At 38.4% G+C, this 27,276-nt stretch overlaps 1 protein-coding gene across 1 annotated transcript in view; it reads right to left on the bottom strand.

Moving 5' to 3' along the window:
* The window catches only part of pcsk5b (proprotein convertase subtilisin/kexin type 5b), a 118,781-nt gene that overhangs the window by 7,006 nt on the left and 84,499 nt on the right, over positions 1-27,276 (bottom strand). Inside the window, exons 24-36 of the mRNA XM_089119395.1 lie at positions 26,499-26,567; positions 24,309-24,351; positions 24,073-24,221; positions 20,489-20,689; positions 20,268-20,351; positions 17,135-17,324; positions 14,896-15,110; positions 14,319-14,561; positions 9,690-9,923; positions 9,190-9,367; positions 1,510-1,724; positions 980-1,080; positions 525-714 (exon numbers count right to left, since the gene is read on the bottom strand). Of these exons, the coding sequence (XP_088975521.1) occupies positions 525-714; positions 980-1,080; positions 1,510-1,724; positions 9,190-9,367; positions 9,690-9,923; positions 14,319-14,561; positions 14,896-15,110; positions 17,135-17,324; positions 20,268-20,351; positions 20,489-20,689; positions 24,073-24,221; positions 24,309-24,351; positions 26,499-26,567 (2,112 nt within the window). The remainder of the gene's footprint in view (positions 1-524; positions 715-979; positions 1,081-1,509; positions 1,725-9,189; positions 9,368-9,689; positions 9,924-14,318; positions 14,562-14,895; positions 15,111-17,134; positions 17,325-20,267; positions 20,352-20,488; positions 20,690-24,072; positions 24,222-24,308; positions 24,352-26,498; positions 26,568-27,276) is intronic.

Genomic DNA, 27,276 nt, shown 5'->3' with positions numbered 1-27,276 from the left:
CCTCTGATGACTACTTCCAGCAGGATAATACACCATGTCACAAAGCTTGAATCATTTCAAATTGGTTTCTTGAACATGACAATAAGTTCACTGAACTAAAATAGCCCCCACAGACCCCACAGATCTCAACCCAACAGAGCATCTTTGGGATGTGGTGGAACTGGAGCAGTATGCTGCCCTACAAAGCAAAAAGGCAGTAACTGCAGTTTTGGTAAAGCATTAATTATTACAATTTTCATGACGTTCAAGGCATCCTTTGTTATGTGACAAAACATCTTATGTTAAATGTGTGTCGTTTTAGAGAAAAATGGTAGTCGTTTGTACAGTAACTGCAAAAAGCCCAAGCAAAAGTCATTTTTCTCAGTTCTGCGCTCTGCGTAGTTACTGCCTTTTTGCTTTGTAGGGCAGTATGGTGTTCCTTATAATCCTTTAGTTTAGTGTGTGTATGTGTGTGTGTGGTATATATATAACGTTACACTATGAACACTATGAAGCATATAATCAATCATGAATAATTTTTGTACCATTCAGTTCATGGCACTGGCAGCATTCTGAGTGGATTCTTGAGGAATCCATGAATGTTTTCTCTCCACAGCAGGGAAGACACCTCCTATCCTCCGAGAGGCGCTGAAGAACAGGACACCTGGTGCAGTTGTAGGGTCCCAGCCCTTTACATTCAGTGCAGGATGGGTCACATGTTCCACATGTGTTATTCTATACAAAACACAAAAAAATGTTAGAAAGAAGATTGGTCTGGAATAAAGTGGCCAAATCCATTAATAAATTAAGGCGTGTGTCCACAAACTTAAATATTAACCATTTAGTGTACGTTTGAATGACTAAGTAGTGAATAAAAGAAAAACAAACAAAGATAAAATGACATTTCAAAAGGTGTTGGTGCCACACTGACTGTATACACACAGCATAGTCAGATTAGAACACAAGTGATTTGTTAAAAATGTATTTTAAAAAAAATTACCATAAGAGTGGGATAATATCCGGAAAAACATGTAGAGGAACAGATTCCTCCAAACTTTTCATATCCGTCATAACATGATGTACAGGAGATCGCCCCAGAGTCTGCAGATCACACATGACACCACAAACTAGTTCAATCATGTTGAGGTATACAAATCATATCTTCACTCTCAATTTTTATATGCAATCTTTGAATTGCCTTCCTTGCGATCCCAACATTAGGAAAACAAGGATGAACTTTATATTTGAACAACGTTCCAGATCGCGTCAGTAGGGCATTTTTAGGTAGTTTGCTTCATTTTAAAGCAGATTCGTTTATAAACAAAACACAGTTCGACAGGCTTTTCAGAGACTTAAATTACAGTTTGAGTGTGAGTAATGTTTTTACCATCCATGTGTTATTATTGTTTTGTCTGTTACAGATCGTTAGATATGTACTCGCTTTATTGCAACTGATGAATGATGAATATGAGAACAACACTGCGACAAACAATGAAGAGGGTTGTGGTCAGGTCATGTGATGAGTCTTACCCTTGCATGTTTTACAGGTGGAGTGGCATTTTTTGCACTCTCTGTCCAAAGAGTGAAGGAAATAATTCGATGGGCAAGTATGCAGACACTGTCCGGACTTTCTCAACAAAAAGTATCCTTCTCTACAACTGAGACAGAAACCGCTGCTTCCTAGGCATTCCTCACATGTGTGGTCGCACGCTTGACATGCTCTGCCGGTGGCATCTACAAAGAAACTGTAGGGGAATAACATTTATAGGTTATAGATAGTACACGTATGTCTGCAAGATGTCTGTTAAAGATCTCTTCATCTGGAAAGCCTCTGCTGTTTACTAACATCTGATTTAACATACATTCTATATCATTACATCTTAAAGACATCTTCCAAACGTCTATTTGACATCTGTCAGGAAACGTCTTATAGACGTATTGCAGATGAGCAAACACTCTAAAAAAATACATCTTCCAGATGTAAAGACACATCGAAAGATGTCTCTGTGATGTACTGTACGTGTGCTATCAGAGTATGGGTTATAGAATAATGCTTTTTTTTTGTATTTTGGGAATTAATAAAAATCACGTTTAAATTTGAAGTCGGTAAGAATTATTATTACATTGCATTTTAAAATAACTGATTCTGATCAATTGTTGCAAATGTTTCTATATAATGAATCCCAGTGGTGGAATGTAACGAAGTACAAATACTTCGTTACTTTACTTAAGTACATTTTTCACATATCTTTACTTTACTTAAGTAGAATAAATAGTGCATACTTTTTACTTTTACTTCGTTACATTTTGCAGCAATTATTATACTTTCTACTCCACTACATTTCTACAACTTCTGTTTCATTTTCGTTACATTTTCTGATCAGTTTTTCCCCCGCCAAAACGTAATCTGACCGTCCGTTCGTTGCACGTTTGTCTCACCAGTGACGTTTGGTTGCCATAGATACATCAACTAAATGCGTCTCGCACGCAGTGTGTTTATCGTGCAATTTATACGCGAAAATTTGTTTTTACGTGCATAGGAAACACACCGTGTGTAATATACGTTTTTATTACGTCATTATAGCAAGCCAAGAGGTTCAGAATTACACCATAAATTAATCGCGTTTACTGCCAAACATAGTTATTAACATATAGTTAGGATAAGCAAGGTTTATATTGCCTAATTGCAAGCTTGTTTCAGAAATAGTGACAACATTTTTTTTCCATCATTATTGAACATCATTATAGGAGTATTAGGTTGAATGAGTTAGAATTAAATGTTTTCTTAATCATTAGAAAATAGACATTAAGAGAATAAATTGTTATGCAAGTACTTTTACTTTTAATACTTAAAGTACATTTAAAATCAGGTACTTTTTACTTAAGTATGGTTGTCATTGTGTTACTTCTACTTTTACTAAAGTAAATAGTTATTTGTACTTTTACTTAAGTACTGAGATTAAGTACTTCCTCTACCACTGATGAATCCTAAACTATAGATTTCTCCTTTGCCTATGGCTACTTTTTCTACCTTCATGTTTCACGTATCATTCTGCAGTTTCTCGCTTTTCCCATCAACGCACATAGAATAGGATAATGTCACCATCTTGTAAATAAAAACGATTAGCTACTAAATGAATCATGGGTCTTGTAATTTTCATTAAAAAGATGAAGGTGATAATTAAAATTATTGTGTATATTTTATTAAGAAAATTGTGGTTCAGTGTTGTATGACTGGTATAACTGTGGTTCAGTATTGAGAACATTTCACTAATAAATCTAATAAAAAAAGATACATTTTCCTTTTTTTTAAGGAAACACACAATTTTGAGGCTTGAATTGAGGAACCGATTAAGCTGATAAAATTATGGGAAAAGGGACACTGTTTTATTTAGAGACACCATTGTTAGTTCCCAGCATGCTTTGCACATGGCTGGTAATGGAGAGGAAATATTGAAATGAAGTGTTATGTGTTTTTGAGTAAAGGGAAAAATCTGTTAATGTTTAATGTTCAGTTATGTCTGACATTTGAAAGAGGTTCTGTTATGTTGAAGTTTGGATCGTTACCATTGTGCAGGAGAGTACGGCTTATAGTAAGGTTGTGAATAACTGCATGTATTGATATTCTGAAGCATATTGCTTTGTTCATTGAGCCAAAACTTGTTATAATGCGTATAATGAGTGTCAAACTAAAATAAAAAAGCATATTTCACTAAAAATATTAAATTAATTGTATCAGACTAAATAATTAAGGGGGTTTTACTTGATTTATTCAGGTAGATTCCATGAATGTAATCAAGCTTTAACTACTCAATAATATTAAGTGTAATATTTCTTACCATAATTTTTTAATTAAATAGCAGTAACATTTTTTTACAGTGTACTGACAACAGTACAAATATCATTGGATGACAAAAATGAGAGCCAGATTATATTAATTTAACCTGTTCAAGCAGCATTTATTAAAATCCTCCAGAAAGTGCAGAAAAAACTCTCTTGCCGTTATGGGACATCTTGCTGTACAAAATGGATGCAGTTTGTTGCCATTTAGAAAAAGAAAAAAAAATCCAACAAACTGATATGGTAAACTATTTGTTTCAGTTAGAACATGATTACATGCTCTGGTGAGCAGTGATAGTGATAACAGCACTGTTAATGTGAGTCTTATGACACATGGAAAACCATTCACTTTGCCCATTCATGGCCTTTCAACAATCTACTCTCTATTATATAGTTAGCAAGTAGAAAATTGAACATGCTGCTGTCATTTATTCACCCCCTGTTGTTCCAAACCCACTTTCTTCATGAGAAAGCTTTTAAAATATCTCATGATGGTGAGGAATAGAGAAATAGAATTTATTCAGACGCCATGACGGGTGTGAAAGCGAGGCGGTCAGGGATAGACTTGCGGTGTTATCAATGGCATTCACTGTAAAAACCTGTATAAATCTCATAATTTTTCATTTTTTCTAAACTTTTTTGCAGTGTTTCGTCAACAACAATCCAAAAACACACTAAATAGCAGTACAACCCATTGAAGATGTGTATGACTATCCCTCACAACCTCGCTTTCATTCCTGTTAAAAATTAGAGATGGAACTGATGTGAATAAGGTCTATTGTGGGTAAGGTAACCATTTATTTATGCTAATGCTATTGTCATTTTATTATTTACATTTCAAAATTTTGGGGCCTGTAAGTGTATAAATATACATATACACATAGTTGTAATCTTAAATTGTTCAACCCCTTTAAATGACTTCTGCAGTGTCAAAATGATTCAACCCCCTGAATAAAATCCTTGGTAACACTTTATAATAACTGCACGCTATTAATCATTAGTTAAGCATGAGTAAACAGTTAATTCATCATTTGTAAAACATTAATAGACCTTAATAAGCAGTTTATAAATATAGCTATAAATGCTTTTTTCTTGATTTATAAGCATATCTATAATGCGTTTAATAATTGTATTTTCATACTTTGTTAATGATCAATTAATAATTTCTAAATGAAGTATAGCATTATTTACAAACCAGTTGTTTAAGAGTTGTCAGTCATTCATAAGATCACTTAGAAAGTGTAAGTAAATATAGTAAATGCAGGTAGTTATAAAGCATTTAGTAGTGGTTAGTAAACTATTTTTGTGAGCTAATCTAAAGTGAGGACTATTCATGCTTTGTAAAGCATTTATAAAGGTGATTTAAAGACTCGTCAATTTTCTAAACAGTAAAATGTAACAAACACAACGCAGTGATACAGAACATAGAAATATTTAACAGCCTTTAAAAATGCTTTACAAGGCATGACTAGTCCTCACTTTAGATGAGCTCACGAACATAGTTAACTGACCACTACTAAATGCTTTATAACTACCCAAATTAACCCTGAATTACAGCATAAATATGTGTTAATAAAGCATTTATTAACACACTAAGTAACCATCACTATATGTCTGAATGATAAGCTGTATGAATGTACATTTAAATAGTTTATTAATCATTTACTTACTCGCTCTAAGTAATCTTATGAACCACTGACAACTCTCAAAGAACTGGTTCATAAAAATTGCAATTCTTCATTTAGAAATGATAAATTGATCATTAATAAAGGATGAAAATACAATTATTTAACAAATTATAGATACGCTTTTAAATTAAAAAGAAAATATTTATAGCTGTATTTATAAACTGCTTATTAATGTCTATTAACGCTTTATGAATAATGAATTAATGGTATACTCATACTTAACTAATTATTATTAGCGTGTAATTATTATAAAGTGTTACCAAATCCTTTACCACAGCACAAATCTGCTGATGCAACTAATCAAGGGCTTCATTAGTTGCACCAGGTGTGCTTGAGCCATAATACCTGAATTGGGTAGGTTTGTTCAGTGTCACGTTTGACAGCATGTAAGAAATATGGCTCAAAATAATGGTCCAACAAGTTAAAATAATATATTTTCACCCTTCACAAACAAGGAACATGATACAAAAAGATAGTGAAGGCACTAAATGTTCATAGAGACACAAGTTCAGAGTTAAAGGAACAGTGGTTACACTACCTGGACTGGGCAGAAAAAGGAAGCTATAAACTGCTGCAACAAGATCTGAGAAGACGGGTTCAGAAAAACCCTTGAGTGAATGCAAAAGACCTGCAAGACTTGGTGGCAACAGGCACTGATGTTTCAGCTTGCACAGTAAGGTGCGTACTAAACGAATGGGGTTTCCATGCCAGAACTCCAAGACGTACGCTAGTACTAACCCAAAAGCACAAGAAAAGTCAGCTCTTGACAAGAACATCTCTGACAAGAACACTCGTCTGCAGTTATCCATTGGTGGCGGCGGCCTGTTGATGCTCTGCGGCTGTTTTGCATCCCCTGGAACTGGAAACCAATAGCGTGTGCAAGGCAAGATGGATTCATTTTTTTATATCAGGAAATCCTAGGAGAAAACATCATGTGGTCCAGGAAATCCTAGGACAAAACTTCATGCCGTCAATGAAGCTGAAGCTTGGGCGTAATTGGACTTTCCAGATGGACAATGATCCCAAGTATACCTTAAATTCCAGCTTGGTTGCAGTAGAAGTCCTGGAGGATTCTACAGAGGCCATCAGTCACCTGACTTGATCCCCATTGAAAATCTCTGGTGGGATTTCAAGGTGGTTGCAGCACGCAAACCCAAGAATATTACTGAACTGGAGGACATTGCTCATGAGGAATGGGCTAAGATTTCACAGAAACGCTGCCAGAAGCTGGTGTCTGGTTATACATCTCGTTTGCAGCAGGTCATAACAGCAAAAGGGCGTTCTACTAAGTACTAAAGATGCTTGCCATGAAGGGGTTGAATAATTTTGCGACAGCAGAAGTCATCAAAAGTTGCATTTTCAGTTGAATTTGGGGAAACCACTTGAAATATTTGTTGTGTTAAGCTGTTTAATTACTTTTGTATGATTTGTTCAAGCAAATTATTTAACAAATATGTATATGTATGTATGTATGTGTGTGTAATTTATGTATGTATATATATATATGTATATATATGTATGTATATACTGTATATGTATGTATGTGTATATATATATATATATATATATATATATATATATATATATGGTTGCCGCTTAACATCGTGGAAACAGTAATATATATTTTCATGATTATTTGATGAATAGAAAGCTCAAAATAACAGCATTTACTTGAAATAGAAATCTTTTGTAACATTTTATACCATGGTCTGCGTAAATACTCGATTCTGATTGGCTGCAAGGCGTCCGTTAAAAAGTGATAGAGGACACCTAGTAAAGTAGTTCTGGTGAAACTGCCTGTTTACCATTCGAAATTTATAAATAAATGCGCTGCCTACAACAGCTGTGAGTAACCACAGCAACAGGCAGTCAAACAGTCTATCAAAACAAACATCTAACGTTAGATACTATAGCCTAATACAACAATGAGCGACTTTGTTATTTCTTTTAACATTTATGGAGAATATGGCAACTTTGACGACTGGTATGCTGTAGGTGGTCGACTCTCCGATGCTGGACTGGAGAGCCGTCGGCCCGTCAAATAATGTCGGTGACAGGCCATCGATGCGAGAGCAGTCTACGGGCTTACTGGGCTCCGTCTCTCCGTGAGAGACGAAGCTGGAGCAACGTACTGTCTGCATCAAGTGCCCATCATGGGCAGCAGTAACGCTACCCAGCTTTTGTGAATCCTCCTGACTGGCCGACTTTTTCAAATTGCACTATAAATGGAAACGTTGAAATTAATTGTAAATAAAAAAAGCTAGCATGTAGTCAAATGACCCTCTCTTTGATCTGATTAATTTATTGCCCTCTATAAGCGCAAATCGCTGGTGCTCAGAACTAATTGTTTTTTTTGTTGTTTTTTTTTATTTTTGTTTGATTAATTGTTTTATGTGTAATAAAAAAATAACTATGCCTACCTTTGTGTTTCATGAAAAAAAAAAAAAGCATTTTTGAACCTGAAGGGTTCTACAAGCTGAGCGGACTATAAATATCTCCGGTTGCTTAATAAACCGTCAGGCAAGTTATTATTTGTAAAAACTAGATTTAGCCTAATTAAAATATAAACTAATGTTTTTAAAATGTTTTATTTGGCAAGTGACCATGGTATAAGTGGGTTAATGCCCTGCGAGGTGTCCATTGTCAGGTTTTAATGGACTTCGGCGGAGGTGAAGCGTCGGCCGGTTCCTCCGCTGCGCGTCGGCCGGTTCACGCCTCGCCGTTGTCCATTAAAACATGACAATGGACACCTCGTCGGGCATTAACCCTTACATATATATATATATATATATATATATATGTAATTTAAGCTCAGTAAAAAAAGCAAGACAATGATGCCCATATGTGCTTCCCCCTAGAGGCGAAGGAATTAAAGCACACAAATTGCACTGAATGTGAATTCATTTTAAAGTGCCCCAGTTATGCTTTTTTGGATAATACCTGTCATGCAATGTGTAATATAGCTGTTTGTGAATGTTTAAAACTGCAAAGTTTTAAAGTTCAAAGTGCACAACAAACAAAGTTAGTGTTTCCTAAAATAAAGAATCTATTCTGAACTGCTTACATTAGTCATTCGCAATTGCAGTCTCACTCCCTTTTACATACCTATATAACAATGAAACAAATTTGCATAATGCCAGCCCATGCTCTTCATTGGCTGGCCGATAATGTAGTCTACTTTGACCAGCCCTCAAACACAATAGTTGTAGCTTGAGGCCAGGAAGAGTTTGGTTTGTATTGTTGAAATGTCTAGAAGAAGCTGTTTTTTGCGCTGAGAATCCACTTTGCATGCATTTCAAAACGATGAGGACTCACGCCGGAATTTATTTGGAAAAACCAGCTAGTTACTGTTCTCATCACTGTGTATCAAGCGCTGTGGAAGCCTTCGGAGCTGAAATTCAGATATGGTAATAGGCGTTTAATTTCAGACACTTGCTGTAATCTGTAGACCCATCACAACAGACTGGACAGTCTGACCAATCAGAGCAGAGCAGTCTCACTGAAAGGAGGGGTTTAGAGAGACTGAATCTTAAAACAAACCGTTTTCAGACTCTTTAAGAAATGAGGTAATGCACAATGTATATTATAAGAAAGTGTTTTTTGAACTTGGATGCATGTAAATCTATTTTAGAAGACCTTCAAAAGAAAAAAAAATCTTAATAAATAATTATCTATATCATACCTTGAAGGACAGGAGGTGAAGCAGCTGTGTCCGAGCAGAAGCAGACCTGGTTTACAGGTTACACAGTCATTACTGTGATGTCCACTGCATGATGCACAGTTCACGTGGCACTGAACACACTCTTGCTTGTTCTCATCTTCATAGTAACCACCGGGACACGTGGACACACATGTTTGATCTGACAAATGATCAAAACATGTGTACAACATATTATATTGAGCATATATAATGGTAAACTTTGCATTTCTATAAATATTACTCAGTGCAGCTCTTCAGACATCTTGTATTTTGAACTTGTAAGTGACAGCATTTGTGAAGCTTATTTATCTTTTATTAAAAATCTTAAAAATAAATAAGATAAAAACTCATTTTACATTTCAGTTTAGTTTTTGCTACTTAGATTTTAACATTAATAGTGTGATAATTATTTTAGAGAAGTTTAATTTCATTGGATGTTTCCACACTGCAAAATTAAATCTGGTGTTTAAGTGAGTTCTTACTGAGCAGGAAGGTTTTGGGGTTGCAGCTGAGGCACTGCTCTTTACTCGCGCCCGAACAGCGGAGACAGCTCTTGTGGCACGACTGGCACTGCCCGTCCTCACCCATGAATGTGCTCAGAGAGCAGTCGCTGAAGAACTCACAGTGCCCGTTAACATCTATTCTCATGTTTGCTCTGCAGGTGAGGCACGAGGACGGGTGAGGACCTGAGCACGTCAGGCAGGACTTGTCACATTCTAAAAAACAGACATGTTTGATGTCAGCATGATAGCATGAGCCAGCCACTTACTCAGTCACTCACTCACTCACTCACTCAGTCAGTCAATCACACACACTCAGCCACTCAGTCAGTCACTCACTCACTCACTCACTCACTCACTCACTCACTCACTCACTCACTCAGTCAGTCACTCAGCCACTCACTCAGTCAGTCACTCAGTCAGTCACTCAGTCAGTCACTCAGTCAGTCAGTCACTCTCAGTCACTCACTCAGTCAGCCACTCACTCTGTTACTCACTCACTCAGTCAGCCACTCAGTCACTCAGTCAGTCAGTCAGTCAATCACTCAGTCAGTCAGTCACTCACTCACTCAGTCAGTCAGTCAATCACTCAGTCAGTCAGCCACTCAGTCAGTCAGTCACTCAGTCAGTCAATCAGTCACTCACTCACTCAGTCAGTCAGTCAGTCAGTCACTCTCAGTCACTCACTCAGTCAGCCACTCACTCTGTCACTCAGTCACTCACTCAGTCACTCACTCACTCAGTCAGCCACTCACTCAGTCAGTCACTCAGTCAGTCAGTCAATCACTCAGTCAGCCACTCAGTCAGTCAGTCACTCACTCAGCCACTCACTCACTCACTCAGTCACTCAGTCAGTCAATCACTCAGTCAGTCACTCAGTCACTTACTCACTCACTCAGTCAGTCAATCACTCAGTCAGTCAGCCACTCAGCCACTCACTCAGTCAGTCACTCAGTCAGTCACTCTCAGTCACTCACTCAGTCAGCCACTCACTCTGTCACTCACTCACTCAGTCAGCCACTCACTCACTCAGTCACTCAGTCAGTCAGTCAGTCAGTCACTCAGTCAGCCACTCACTCAGTCAGTCAATCAGTCAGTCAGTCAGTCACTCACTCAGTCAGTCAGTCAGTCAGTCAGTCAGTCAGTCACTCTCAGTCACTCACTCAGTCAGCCACTCACTCTGTCACTCACTCACTCAGTCAGCCACTCACTCACTCAGTCACTCAGTCAGTCAGTCAGTCAGTCACTCAGTCAGCCACTCAGTCAGTCAGTCACTCACTCACTCAGTCAGTCAATCAATCACTCAGTCAGTCACTCACTCACTCAGTCAGTCAATCACTCAGTCAGTCAGCCACTCAGCCACTCACTCAGTCACTCAGTCAGTCACTCAGTCACTCACTCACTCAGTCACTCAGTCAGTCACTCTCAGTCACTCATTCAGTCAGCCACTCACTCTGTCACTCACTCACTCACTCAGTCATTCAATCACTCAGTCAACCACTCACTCACTCAGTCACTCAGTCAGTCAATCAATCAGTCAGTCACTCACTCACTCAGTCAGTCAGTCAGCCACTCACTCAGTCACTCAGTCAGTCACTCAGTGACTGTCAGTCACTCAGTCAGTCAGTCAGTCACTCACTCAGTCAATCACTCAGTCAGTCAGCCACTCAGCCACTCACTCAGTCACTCAGTCAGTCACTCACTCAGTCAGCCACTCACTCTGTCACTCACTCACTCACTCAGTCAGCCACTCACTCACTCAGTCACTCAGTCAGTCAGTCAGTCAGTCACTCAGTCACTCAGTCAGTCACTCACTCACTCAGTCAGTCTGTCACTCAGTCAGTCAGTCAGTCAGTCACTCACTCAGTCAGTCACTTAGTCACTCACTCAGTCATTCAGTCACTCAGTCAGTCAGTCATTCAGTCACTCAGTCAGTCAGTCAGTCACTCAGTCAGTCACTCAGTCATTCACTCACTCAGTCACTCACTCACTCAGTCACTCAGTCACTCAGTCACTCACTCAGTCACTCACTCACTCAGTCAATCACACACTCAGCCACTCAGTCAGTCAGTCAGTCACTCACTCAGTCAGTCAGTCAATCACTCAGTCAGTCAGCCACTCAGCCACTCACTCAGTCAGTCAGTCAGTCAGTCAGTCACTCACTCACTCACTCACTCAGTCAGTCACTCAGTCACTCAGTCAGTCACTCAGTCAGTCACTCAGTCAGTCAGTCACTCTCAGTCACTCACTCAGTCAGCCACTCACTCTGTCACTCACTCACTCAGTCAGCCACTCACTCACTCAGTCACTCAGTCAGTCAGTCACTCAGTTAGTCAGTCAATCACTCAGTCAGTCAGCCACTCACTCAGTCAGTCACTCAGTCAGTCAATCAGTCAGTCAGTCACTCACTCACTCAGTCAGTCAGTCAGTCAGTCAGTCAGTCAGTCAGTCAGTCGTTCACTCTCAGTCACTCACTCAGTCAGCCACTCACTCTGTCACTCACTCACTCAGTCACTCACTCACTCAGTCAGCCACTCACTCACTCAGTCACTCAGTCAGTCAGTCAATCACTCAGTCAGCCACTCAGTCAGTCAGTCACTCAGCCACTCACTCACCCAGTCAGTCAGTCAGTCAATCACTCAGTCAGTCACTCAGTCAGTCACTCACTCACTCAGTCAGTCAATCACTCAGTCAGTCAGCCACTCAGCCACTCACTCAGTCACTCACTCAGTCACTCAGTCACTCAGTCAGTCACTCACTCACTCAGTCACTCAGCCAGTCACTCTCAGTCACTCATTCAGTCAGCCACTCACTCTGTCACTCACTCACTCAGTCATTCACTCACTCAGTCAGCCACTCACTCACTCACTCAGTCAGTCAGTCACTCAGTCAGTCACTCACTCACTCACTCAGTCAGTCAGTCAATCACTCAGTCAGTCAGCCACTCAGCCACTCACTCAGTCACTCACTCAGTCAGTCAGTCACTCACTCACTCACTCAGTCAGTCACTCTCAGTCACTCATTCAGTCAGCCACTCACTCTGTCACTCAGTCATTCACTCACTCAGTCAGCCACTCACTCACTCAGTCACTCAGTCACTCACTCAGTCAATCACTCAGTCAGTCAGCCACTCACTCAGTCACTCACTCAGTCAGCCACTCACTCTGTCACTCAGTCAGTCAGTCACTCACTCACTCAGTCAGCCACTCACTCACTCAGTCACTCACTCAGTCAGCCACTCACTCAGTCACTCAGTCAGTCAGTCAGTCAGTCAATCACTCAGTCAGTCAGCCACTCACTCAGTCAGTCACTCAGTCAGTCACTCACTCACTCAGTCAGTCAGTCAGTCAGTCAGTCGTTCACTCTCAGTCACTCACTCAGTCAGCCACTCACTCACTCAGTCACTCACTCACTCAGTCAGCCACTCACTCACTCAGTCAGCCACTCACTCACTCAGTCACTCAGTCAGTCAGTCAGTCAATCACTTAGTCAGCCACTCACTCACTCACTCACTCACTCACTCAGTCAGTCAGTCAATCACTCAGTCAGTCACTCACTCACTCACTCAGTCAGTCAATCACTCAGTCAGTCAGCCACTCAGCCACTCACTCAGTCACTCAGTCACTCAGCCAGTCACTCTCAGTCACTCATTCAGTCAGCCACTCACTCTGTCACTCACTCACTCAGTCATTCACTCACTCAGTCAGCCACTCACTCACTCAGTCACTCAGTCAGTCAGTTAATCACTCAGTCAGTCACTCACTCAGTCAGTCAGTCAATCACTCAGTCAGTCAGCCACTCAGCCACTCACTCAGTCACTCAGTCAGTCACTCACTCAGTCAGTCACTCACTCACTCACTCACTCAGTCAGTCACTCTCAGTCACTCATTCAGTCAGTCAGCCACTCACTCTGTCACTCACTCACTCAGTCATTCACTCACTCAGTCAGCCACTCACTCACTCAGTCACTCACTCACTCACTCAGTCACTCACTCAGTCAGTCAGCCACTCAGCCATTCACTCAGTCAGTCACTCACTCAGTCAGGCACTCACTCTGTCACTCAGTCAGTCAGTCACTCACTCAGTCAGCCACTCACTCAGTCACTCACTCAGTCAGTCACTCACTCTGTCACTCAGTCAGTCAGTCACTCACTCAGTCAGCCACTCACTCAGTCAGTCACTCACTCAGTCACTCAGTCAGTCACTCAGTCAGTCAGTCAGTCTGTCAGTCAGTCAGTCAGTCACTCAGTCAGTCAGTCAGTCTGTCACTCAGTCAGTCAGTCAGTCACTCACTCAGTCACTCAGTCACTCACTCAGTCATTCAGTCACTCACTCACTCACTCACTCACTCAGTCACTCACTCACTCACTCACTCACTCAGTCACTCACTCAGTCACTCACTCACTCACTCACTCACTCACTCACTCACTCACTCACTCACTCACTCACTCAGTCACATCATTGCATCACGTAATTTCACACACTCGCAATATTTCTCAATGTTCCCTTCTTTAACAATTTTCTTTAGACCTTATCCCTTATAAAACCATTTCAAAGCTGGTTTTGCACATGCATCTTCCTGTCCAACACAATCTTGTCAATGTGTTATACCTCGACACTCTGCTCCTTCCAGGTATGTTCCTGATGGGCAGCGAAACAGGCACTTTCCATTGTAACGTACATAAGTTAAAAACCCAGCCTTGCAGGAGGTGCAGTCATCTTCATCAGGTCCGTCACATGTTGAACAATCACTGTGACAAGACATACACTGCTTCCGCTCTACATCTGTAAAGTACCCCTTGGGACAGTCAATAATACACTGATCCTTAAGTAGGAAGAAGTACTGTACACACTCTGAAAAGCAGGAGAAAGATAAAGAAGTTTGAGAGAGGTAGTGTCAAACTTCATTGCTCGACAGCTAAAGAGACAAGAAAAACGTATATAGTCTCTTATGCTCAACACGGCTGCATTTATTTGATCAATAATACAGTAAAACAGTAGCATTATGAAATATCATTAGAATTTAAAATTTAAAGAGACTTCTTAAAAAAATGGTAATTATTCTAAACTGTTGACCAATCTGAATTACTTGCCTTGGACAACAGTACATGCTACAGTTTAGGGGTTATTATTATAAAATAAAAATTATCAATCTGTGGTGATTGAGTGATAATGTTGAGATCCTCACCAGTGCATTTGCCTGTTTGGTCACACTCGGCACAACTGTTCGGACAGAGCTCACATACTCCATCCTTTACGAAGTGCCTGGAGGGGCAGTGAAGCACACAAGTGTGTTTGAAACGCAGGTAGTCTTCCTCACAGCTCAGACAATAACTGGCTTCTCCCTGACATGAAGCACATCCCGCAGCACAGCTGTGACACACATCATCCTCTGGGTAACCTCTGGAAGGAAGCAACAGATATTATATGACCAGTGATTGAAAAAGTATGTTAATGTGTGGCTGTGTTCCAGTTCACATACTTTCCAGGTAATGGGAACATATGGTAAATGTACATACCTTTGAATATGAAGCAAGATGCTGCACAGGTATTATAGTACTAGACAATAAAATTGAGTCTTGCAAAACCATTTGTCTGTACTTTAAATACACTACTAATATCATAAACCAGGTGCAATGCAGTGCCTGGTGCGACTTAAGTGTTTTTTTGCTAGTTTCAACCTGACGGCGTTATTATTTTCACGTGCTGCGCCACGTTGTTTAAATAGCAAATGCATTTGCGCCCATTTGTGCACCCATATGTGTGGTGGTCTGAAAACGAGGTTTGTTTAGGCAAATTGTTGGCGCGTTGCTATTTTGTGGAAACTTAAATAGACTGAGGCATTGACCAACAAACCTGGTCTAAAGTCAATGATGCATTATTTTTTAAATTTTTTTAAAAAGGTACATTAGTAAAAGGCTCTGTATCTATAGGCGCGTGCACACTCTGCTTATCAAGATTGTACTTATCTTAATACTCTTTATTTTACGTAGGTTATCCCTGTGTAATATTATGTAATTACAATGAAATTAGGAAGCTACCACATGTATTTAAACTGTGAACTAGTGAGTTATTTCAAACTAAAGTACATATGGATAAGGTTTGTAGATGCACATGAAGTACACTTAAGTACAATCTTGATGGACTTTATTTTACGTAGTCTACACCTGTGTAATATTCTGTAAATGTAATGAAATTAAAGGAGAACTCAGGCGCAAAATGAACCTTTGGTCTAACAAAACATCGGTACCTAGTCAATCGTTCTTTGAGATTTGTTTTCATGATAATCGAATGTAAAGAGTTTTATCTCTAAAAACTGTTATATTGTAATTATATATTATATATAATATAATTATACACGTAAAATGCTAGTACTGGGGGCATTTACAAAGTAAAAAGAAATCGCTAGTTTATACCACTAACAAGGCTCAAAATAGCCCCACACTAACACAGTAACATAATGAGGGTCTATACATGCAAAACGAAGCATTGAGAACTTTGTAAGTGTATAGACCGTTTAATAAGAAGATACTTTATAAAGACAGTTCACTTCGTGTATACAGACAGGAGCCATCTTAAAATAATATTCTCGATAAGTCGATCCCTGAACGCCGTTCATACAGTTCAGCTCACTTAGCACGACGTTCGTGGTTTGACTTGTCGTGACTGTTTTCCAAGATGGCTCCTGTCTGTATAGACAAAGTGAACTGTCTTTATAAAGTATCTTCTTATTAAACGGTCTGTACACTTACAAAGTTCTCAATGCTTTGTTTTGCATGCAGGGACCCTCATTATGTTACTGCGTTAGTGTGGGGCTATTTCGAGCCTTGTTAGTGGTATAAACTAGCGATTTCTTTTTACTTAGTAAATGCCCCCATTATTAGCATTAGAAGCTAAACAGTTTTTAGAGATAAAACTCTTTACATTCGATTATCATGAAAACAAATCTCAGAGAACGGTTGACTAGGTACAGATGTTTTATTAGACCAAAGGTTCATTTTGCGCCAGAGTTCTCCTTTAAGAAGCTACTGCATGTATTTAAGCTGTGAACTAGTGGGTTAATTTAGATGAAAAAGGCATTTAGATAAACTTTATTATATGTTACATACGTGTAACAGCCTATAGAAGGTACAAAATGACCACTTGCATGCTTTGTTACATGTTATTACAACGTCTACTACCAAGTAATTAATTCATTACTCTGCATCACGTAAATAAAAATAAGTAAAACAGCATAAAATAAAACTGTTTTCTCTACAACTAAAGAGGTTGAAAGGCTAAAAATAAAATTAAAAAAAAAAGGATTACTATGATTTGCAATGTACTTGCATACTATTCACGACCGAAAAGTGCAAACTGTTTGTGCATGAGACCTGAGATGTGTGTGAATATGTAGCATTTTATGAGTTTTAAAAGAACAATTTTACCTTTTACATTCAGGGACACATTTTTCATCCTGCAGATAGAGTGTACTATCTTTGCATTTCAAACACTTATGGGCGTCCTGACACGTCAAACAGCCTGCTGAACAAGCTTCACAGCGCCCACTCGTCTGGTTCCCATGAGTCTCAAGTGGACAAACGGACACGCACATCTGGCTGTTGGTAAGAAACATGCCTGTGGAGACAGACAAATGCCAATTTAGACAACATATAGATGACTATATTTCCATAATGTTTTTCTGCACATCCATACTGGTAAATACTGTATGTACACTGAAGTTTAAAGGGTTAGTTCACCCAAAAATAAAAAATAGGGTTTCACTTTATTTGGATGGTCCCTTTAATACATTCAGTTGACAATAAGTAACGTTGCACCTACATCTCTACTAACTCTCACTAGAGTGTTAGTGGAGTATTAGTAGACTGGTAGGGTTAGGGATAAAATAAGTTGACATGTAGTTGCAAAGTTACTTATAGTCAGTAGATTGTCTGTTGGAGGAGCATCACAATAAAGAGTTGGCAGATATTAAGCAGACAGTCTATTAATACTCTAATGAGAGTTAGTTGACATGTAGTTGCAAAGTGACTTATAGTCAACATGATATTCAAAAGGGACCATCAAAATAAAGTGTTACCAAAAAGGGTCATAACTGATTCACCCTCATGTCATTCCAAACCCCTAAGACTAATTAATCTTCATCTTCAGCAATGCACTTTGTCGCTTCATAAAGTTTATAAAGAGATCGTAAAACTTATCCATATGAATTGAGCGGTTTAGTCTAAATTTTCTGAAGAGACTTAATCGCTTTATTTGAACAGATTTCATTTAGGCTTTTATTCCACATTGATCAGCGAACATAAACAGAAGCTCAACTAAACCTACTTGACGCATGAAAATGAACCTAATTGGTACTTGAGAAAGCTCAAACGTGCTGTGTAACATGAGAATGAACCTCATTGGTTCTTGCTGAAGCTCAAACATGTTGCGTAACACAAGAATGAACCTCATTGATTCTTGCAGAAGCTCAAACGTGCTGCGTAACATGAGATTGAACCTCATTGGTTCTCACTGAAGCTTAAACGTGCTGCGTAACACGAGAATGAACCTCACTGGCTCTAATTGAAGCTCAAACGTGCTGTGTAAAACGAGAATTAACCTAATTGATTCTTGCAGAAGCTCAAACGTGCTGCGTAACACAAGAATGAACCTCATTGGTTCTTGCAGAAGCTCAAACGTGCTGCGTAACACAAGAATGAACCTCATTGGTTCTTCCTGAAGCTCAAACGTGCTGCGTAACACTAGACTGAACCTCACTGGTTCTTGCAGTAGCTCAAACGTAACTGCGTAACATGAGAATGAACCTCATTGGTTCTTGCAGAAGCTCAAACGTGTTGCGTAACACAAGAATGAACCTCATTGGTTCTTCCTGAAGCTCAAACGTGTTGCGTAACACAAGAATGAACCTCATTGGTTCTTGCAGAAGCTCAAACGTGCTGCGTAACACAAGAATGAACCTCATTGGTTCTTCCTGAAGCTCAAACGTGTTGCGTAACACAAGAATGAACCTCATTGGCTCTTGCAGAATCTCAAACATGTTGCGTAACACAAGAATGAACCTCATTGATTCTTGCAGAAGCTCAAACGTGCTGCGTAACACAAGAATGAACCTCATTGGTTCTTACTGAAGCTCAAACATGTTGTGTAACACGAGAATGAACCTCATTGGTTCTTGCAGAAGGTCAAACATGTTGCGTAACACGAGAATGAACCTCATTGGTTCTTGCAGAATCTCAAACGTGTTGCGTAACACAAGAATGAATCTCATTGGTTCTTGCTGAAGCTCAAACGCGTTGCGTAACACAAGAATGAACCTCATTGGTTCTTGGAGAATCTCAAACGTGTTGCCTAACACGAGAATGAACCTCATTGGTTCTTGCAGAAGCTCAAATGTGCTGGGTAACATGAGAATGAACCTCATTGGTTCTTGTTGAAGCTCAAACGTGCTGCGTAACACGAGAATGAACCTCATTGGTTCTTGCAGAAGCTCAAACGTGCTGCGTAACACGAGATTGAACCTCATTGGTTCTTGAGGAAGCACAAACATGCTGCGTAACACGAGATTGAACCTCATTGGTTCTTGCAGAATCTCAAACGCGCTGCGTAACACGAGAATGAACCTCATTGGTTCTTGAGGAAGCACAAACATGCTGCGTAACACGAGAATGAACCTCATTGGTTCTTGCAGAAGGTCAAACGTGTTGCGTAACATGAGAATGAACCTCATTGGTCCTTGAGGAAGCTCAAACGTGCTGCGTAACACAAGAATGAACCTCATTGGTTCTTGCAGAAGCTCAAACATGTTGCGTAACACGAGAATGAATCTCATTGGTTCTTGCTAAAGCTCAAACGTGCTGCGTAACACAAGAACCTTATTGGCCTTTTGCACGCCAAGCAAACATGCTTGAGCTTCTGTTTACCACAACTGATGTGTGAGTTGATGAACGTTCATCAACTCACACATCAGTTGTGGTAAACAGAAGCTCAAGCATGTTTGCTTGGCGTGCGAGAGCCAATGAGGTTCATTCTCAATAGGTTTAATTTAGGCTTTTATTTACATATGTAAATAAAAGCCTAAATTAAACCTATTCATCATACAAAGCAATCAAGTCTCTTCAGAAAATTTTGACTAAACCACTCAATTCATATGGATTCGTTTCATGATCTCTTTATGAACATTTCTTATGGGACATGAGGGTGAGTAAATTATGAAAAAAAAATCAATTTTTGGGTGAACAATCTATTTAAATGGAGAATTAGATTTTTTTTCTAATTGACATGATTGTTTCTTGGATATGTTGTCTATTTTGGCCAAACTCTATGATCTATTTAAATATATTGTGACGTTTAGAAATCAGGTGATCAGGTCACATAACACAAATATATCATTATAAATGAATGAACTCTCAGTACATTATTAAACCTGAATGCCTTGGCTTTAAATGTTTTTTTGTTGTTGTTGTTGTTTGTTTGTTTGTTTTGTTTTTTTCATGGAATAAATGATCTCTTATCCAAAGAGCACCAGGAGAAGATTTTATTGCACATTCTTGTTTTGCTCACCTTTCTCACAGGAATCACATTGCTCTTTTCCGTGCCCTGAACACGTCCTACAGGAGGAATCACATTGCTCACAGTCACCGTTACCTGCACACACACACACACACACACACACACACACAAAATTAAAATACATAATAAAGACTCATGCTTTTAAAAGATTTCTAATTAAATTAAATAATGAATATTTTAAATAATTTTTTGGGAATATACTGCTTCCATACTGTTTGGGAAGGTTCTGTCAGAACACTTGATCTTGCTCTTGTTGATGCATTGACCCTCCTCCAGAAACATGTCATCTTCACAGGAATCACAGTCTTCATATTCCGGACCACCACACGTCCGACACATGTGGTGACACGGCTCGCACTCCTGGTTCTCGTCGCCATAGAAACCCTCCTTACATCTTTCTACACACGTGCCATCTGCAGGTAGACAGAATTTCAGTCAACGCACAAGTATTTGGGCAGATGAAGGCTTAACCCACAAGAGCTGTTTGGACATTTTTGACAGAATTTTTTTTACGTTTTCTCCTTTTAGAATTTTTTACTTCATTAGAATGGTAAGAAACTTGCTATGTGAACACACACACACACACACACACTCATAAAAAAACAACAACATGGATATGATTCGAAAAGGTTAAATTGTTCTGAAAAAAAGCAGTTACACTTGTACTTTTCAAAGTCAAAATTCACCACATTGGAAACAAATGGGTAGCGTGAGAAGTTTTCACGTTTCAAACGTTTCAAGCAAGGCCTCAGAGTGAGTTCACGTAACAGCAGTCAGAACGTACTATTGGCCAGTATCACACTCATGACCAGCGTCAACCAATAGTGAGCCTACATTCTGACATAGCGCTTGTGCTGTTACACTACCTGAACTCACTCTGAGGCCCATATAGATGAAAACGACTAGTTGAATAAAGTTGTTATATTTGTTTTGTTTTTTTGCACACAAAAAGTATTCTCGTCTTTTGATAACCTAATGGTTGAGCCACTGTAGTCACTTGGACTATTTTAACAATGTTTTTATTTACTTTCTGGGCCGGCAAGTTTCAATTACAATAGAAGCCTATGGAGGAGTGAGACAGCTCTCGGACAGCTCTCGGATTTAATAAAAAATATCTTAAAGGTACATTGCGCAACATTAAAAATACCTGTTTTTTATTCTAACCCATGCATGCTTAAACAATTGTCTGATGGGCTGAATGAGCCCTTCTCTGATCACTGCGATTGCCTCTATAACTCGAGCGACAAAACTTTAGTCAACTTTCGACAAAAGTAGAAGATGGATTCAAAAAAACCGGCTTGTAGTTCATTCCAAACCCTAATTAAATCCTATTCAAAGTAATAACTTATATTGTTCATGAAGGTGTTTTCATAATAATACAATCATAAGTGGATACAGTAAGCACATAAAACAGTTCAACATGGAGAAGTTTTCTACTACCCCCGTTTCCCCCTCACACATAAGTTTGTAATTTACTCAAATGCCTTTCCTTTCATATATTTAAAATGACTTGCAGATTTATAACGTTATTAAAGCTACAATACCCAAGATTTAGATGCCGCTAGAGGGCGCTACATTCAAAACGACAACAACGGCTTTGCTTGATGACGACGTGGAGAAACGCGGAATGATGGGAACTGTTGTTTTCAACTCCACCGTGGATAAATCAGTCAGACGGGAATCGAAAATTAGTTGTCATGGATGAGGTAAAGTTAGATTTCTATAAATGTTGCGTTTACATGCTTGTTTTTCCGTAAACTGAAGTAACCGCAAGAGAAGTCAGGTTTAAGTAAATTAGTTATCGCAGATGTTACTGTACGAGTCACTGGACGAAGCTATGGTGGAGAGGGTTTGAAGGGGCAGCTAGGTCTCTTGCAAGGAGTTGACGTGGCTGGTCCTCCTTTTTGGTAACTTTATAAAAATAAAAAATCATGTACATTTGACACATCTTTTCATGTCATGTAAGTATTCAACCACAGCTACAGTTTCACAAAATTAACGTTAAGGGGGTCGCACACCAGACGAGAAGCTCAGCGCGGCGTCGCGCCACATCTTTAAAATTCGAACACATTATTATCTATGAGTGTAACGTTACACATACCAGCGGCGCCATTTGCCGTCTGTCCGCGGCACCCAGCAACGCCTCAGGACCGTGTTCAAAATCCTACTGCGCCACAGAGCGCAATTTACATGGTTTATTTTTGTCTCAAATCGTTTGCTAATGGATCCTGACTTCGCCCTATGCTTCAATATGCATAGTTTTGCATTCATTTACAGAAATCAGCTGCTTGAATGACAATTGGTGATGTTATTAGATTTTTCAGGTGAGATTCTCAATTCATTCAGTTAACGGATGCTCTGAGGTAAAGTTTTCAGAATGCAGACTCAGCAACGATTGTATTTAATTGTACAGTACAATCATAACATAGAACAGACATTATCTTCATTTTCTGTCATTAAACATAACAATATTGCTGGCCATACACTGATGAGAAAGTGCGCGTCCGGTGTTCGATAACGTTACCTGGAGTTGTCCTAAACGTGGCGCGGCGCTTCTCGTCCGGTGTGCGACCCCCTTTACAGCCAGCAGTTCACATTCCCAGAATAAATGAAAAGAAAAATTGTGCTCCATTCCATAACAAATGCGCGAAACAAGCTTACATTTGTTGCTTGATAGACGCTAACGCACAACTACAACTACCGCATTTGTCCAGGACTACACGTAGTACGAGCAGAAACCGAGGTAAGCGGATATGATGCGATTGACTGGCGACTCCCAGCTCACACGCCCCGTTTCCTTGGTTAAAATCTCAATTTTCTCGCGATTTAAACATTGATTGAAACGTTTGGAATATTGTAAGTTATCATCTTAACTAAATATATAACACTGGCCTTGTGATTTTGGTATATTTTAATGCAAAAATCTTAGGTATTGCACCTTTAACTCTGAAGGCATTATGACTGTAACAAAAGACTTGTGTGGCTGATGCTCCTTTGGTTATGAACAGTTTGTGCAAAAGTGCGTGTGGTCCATGAGTGCGCACACCTCTGGTTGCAGTTTCGCTTGTCGCCAGAGGAGGCATAGTTCTGCAGAAACTCAGAGACTTGCGCAATGCACCTTTAATTTGTGTTTCCGAAGACGAACGAAAGTCTTACGGTGTTGGAACAACATGAGGGTGAGTAATTACTGACAGAACTAACCCTTTAAAATGCAGTTAAACATTTTTAAATGATACCTGCTTGCTGATTAACTTTGGCAGCCAAAAAAAAAAAAAACTGAAAGTTGAAAATATATATATATATATATATATATATATATATACAAAAAAAAACTAACAGAAAGGATACAACACAAGACAAAACAAAATAACAAAAACTGAGAAAGGAAAAGAAAACCAGAAGAAAACAAAAACAAACTAACTAAAAAAAACACTGAAACTTGTTTTTTATTTGACGGTATATTATAAAACTGTTTGCTAATTAACTTTTTACAACTATAAAATATAAAAAAATTAAATTAAATTAAATTAATTAATTAAATTCGAAAACTGGAAATTTGGAAGGCTAGACTAAAACTAACAATAACAGAGTGAAAATGAATCTAAATTAAACTAATTTAAAAATACAGTTTCATTTCTGGGTGAACTATCACTTAAAAGGACAGCAGAGAAAACACCATGACTGGTAAGTTCTCTTTCAAACGCATGTCGCTCACATACAGTACAGACATAAAGCCTGAACACCAATACAGATTGGCATGTAAAAAAAAAAAAAAAAAAAAAAAAAATCATCTAACCTGACAGGAAGAAGCCTTCCTCACAAAGGAAACATTCAGAGTCATCACAGGTCAGACAGTGATCATCACATCGAGAGCACTTCCTCGACTCCCCTTCCTTGTTCTCAAACGTCCTCTCGGGGCAGGTTTTGCGACAGCTCGATCTCAACCTGCAGAAATACACAATCTCTGACCCTCTAAAATATTAACACACCAATTAAACACTCAAGAAGTCAAAAAGTAAGAGGCGAACTTACTGGTAATAGTCCGGTAAACAAGACATGCAATGCTCTGGATCCGCTAAGGGAAAAGTCATACTGTTAATGCACTCTTCAGGGAAACGGGAATATCTCAAAGACAGAGATTACTGAAATGACAAGGTGTTTTAGGAGCTTTGACTGGAAATGCAATTTGCAATGCAAGAATGTGATACTGTGACATGTTCATTGTCTTAATAATTTATACAGAACAGCAACTTTCTTTGGTTTAAATTTTTATCAAAGTGTTTCCAAATATTTCAGCCCTAGGTAAGATAAGCAATAAAACTGTTTAGGAAACATAGTTTATCTAACTAAGCTGCTGCAGAAAAAAATAAATTAAGTGATGTATGAGCGATTATTTACTGTTTCAAGCTTCAAACATCTCTTTAAGTGCCTCTCAGTTCCAAAAAAAAAAAAACATTATTCTTGAAATTGTACATTGACCAGCAGAGGGGGACAGATCGTGGTTCGACGATGAATGGTATTTTATTCAACTACTCCCAGTGTAAGGGTTTTTTTTTTGCTTCTAGTGTCAGCATATATATATATATATATTTTTTTTTAAATAAATATGTATCTCTCCCACCTTATCGTTTTATCTCATTTAAATGAGCCGAAAAGCTGCGGGCTGATCTGATGTTAGACGCTTATCTGTGTTTTTAACACCTTGATCTTCTGACACACGGACTTGCTATGTCTCACAACCTGGTGAGCAGACTAACCTAGACAGCATTTTTGAGTTACAATGGCAAAAAAAAAAAAAAAAAAAAAAAAAAAACATACTATGGAGGAGGCATAAACCAGACAAACTCATAAGTTTAACAACTACAACAGATGAAAAGAGATACGGGAAGCTGTGAGACAAGCACGACTCCTATCATCTGTGCACTAAACACGCATCTAATAAGTGACTGGTGCAGCTACTGCAAAAGGAGTCCAAAAGTCTGAGACCTCTAGTGAAAATGCTTCTATTCTGTATTATTTTCTAATTTATAAAAAAAAGTCATATATAAAAGTCATATATACAAAAAATAATTATGCATTTTGTATTTTTGTTGAGTATCGTATTCGACAGGCTTTTATGGCTCATATATGATATTGTGAGAATATGTAGCTCATACTCGATGAGGAAAAAGCTAAAATTATATTCAGAAAGAATTATTTTCAAATTATATTCGAAAATGCAATTTGGTGGAGTTGCTGATATTTATATGACCAAAAAGTAAGGCAGCATTCTGACAGCCTGAAATATAAATTAATGAGATCTTTAAAGCAGTACAACAGACTACTTGCTTAAAATTCATATAAATATCAGTAGTCGCTTTTTATTTCTCCCAATAATGTGTCTTAGTTTAGTTTATAATCAAAGCTCTGTGATTTTTGTGTGGGGGCAAAATATATGTAATGCAATACAATGATGATTAAGTGATCATGAGAGATTTGTTCCGCATAATCCTGATGTTTTGTATTTGATATACACATTTTAACATGACTTTTTAAAAAAATAAAATAAATAAATATTACCAACAATAAAAATATATTATGTTTATTTTTTATATATATTTTTTTAACTTTTCTTTTATTTCGTATTATCAAGTGCAGTCATACAGTATGTCACGAATGAACATTTGATGGTACGATAATGATGGTCCAGTAAAGTGTCATGGGCAAGTCTACAAATAGAACAGCAATCCATAGATATCTTCCACAAAAAAAAAAAAATGTATTATGTTTAGTTTATAAAAATTATTAAAGTTTTCATAGCAAAAAAGACGTGGTATAAACTAAAGGGAGATGTTTTACAATTATACTAAAATGCCATTTATTAAATAAATCTAGTAGTAGAAATAGTAGTAGCTAACAACAGTTTTGATCATGTTGATAATTTAGAGGTCTTAGAAGTTTGCATATCAAATATGATACATTAAACTTTATAGGGTTAATAACATAAGAATGAAAAAATGGTGCATAATAATGCAAAAAATAATAATGTGTAAAATACTAAAGCTTTTCAATGTGGTCTCACATTTTTATTCTTTGCTGGATGTTAATAAATCAGATGTTTTCAAGACTAAATACTGACTAAAGAGGTCCTGTTTTTTTTTTTTTTTTGCTGAAGATGTGATGCATTTCATTTTTTAAAAGCAAATATTGTTCACACTTCCATCCAAATAATGAAATACTGACCAGTGAGGCAATGCTGACAGCCCTCTTCACAGGTCACACAGTCTTCATGATCTGGATCGGCTTCTTCACCTTATACAAGAACAAGCATTACACCACAAGTCAGCACTTACATAAAACTAGATCATGTGTCTGTATAAGCATGTATAAAAAGAGAGTTAAAGAGTGTGTTTGAGTTTGAAAAGACAGGAAAAAGCAGACGAGACTGTGTGTGTGTGTGTGGTAGCCCTGGAGGCGATAGCGCAGGACCCGTTTATACATGTCTGCCACTAATGATAAGAATTTCTGTTCCCCCACTCTCTCATTTGCGCTGCTATTTCAGTCTGACTTCTGCAGACAAGCTCTTCACATGCTCAGCACATCTTTGACTGTGATAGCAAATTTGTGAAGAAGATGAGATAAACAGCAGTGGGTGTCGTGAGAAGCCAAACAACATCCAGCGAGTTCGATTTACAGATACATGTAGGCTAAAGTGATCTAGCACAGCACACAAGACGAGAGAATCAAACAAATACAAGTCCTGGTCACATTGTACTGCAACATCTAAAGATTAAAAAAGTACATTTTTAGAGCCATTACGATTTTGTGACCTTACTTTCATGACCATTAAGTACCCCCCTGGCTTTATATAATTAATATTATTTAATCTATTAAATGTAATTATTAGATTATTATAATTCTTATTTGTAATGATGACTCTTAAAAGATTCTCATTACTGTTTATTTTACTATATTAAAATGTACAATTTTTTACATTACTGTTCAAAAGCATGAGGTAAGA

Source organism: Pimephales promelas, chromosome 14 (assembly GCF_988280905.1).
Source record: "Pimephales promelas chromosome 14, fPimPro1.hap1.1, whole genome shotgun sequence".
NCBI classification, from domain to species: domain Eukaryota; kingdom Metazoa; phylum Chordata; class Actinopteri; order Cypriniformes; family Leuciscidae; genus Pimephales; species Pimephales promelas.
The sequence above is the reverse complement of the archived record's forward strand: the minus strand, read 5'-3'. Positions and strand labels throughout refer to the sequence as shown.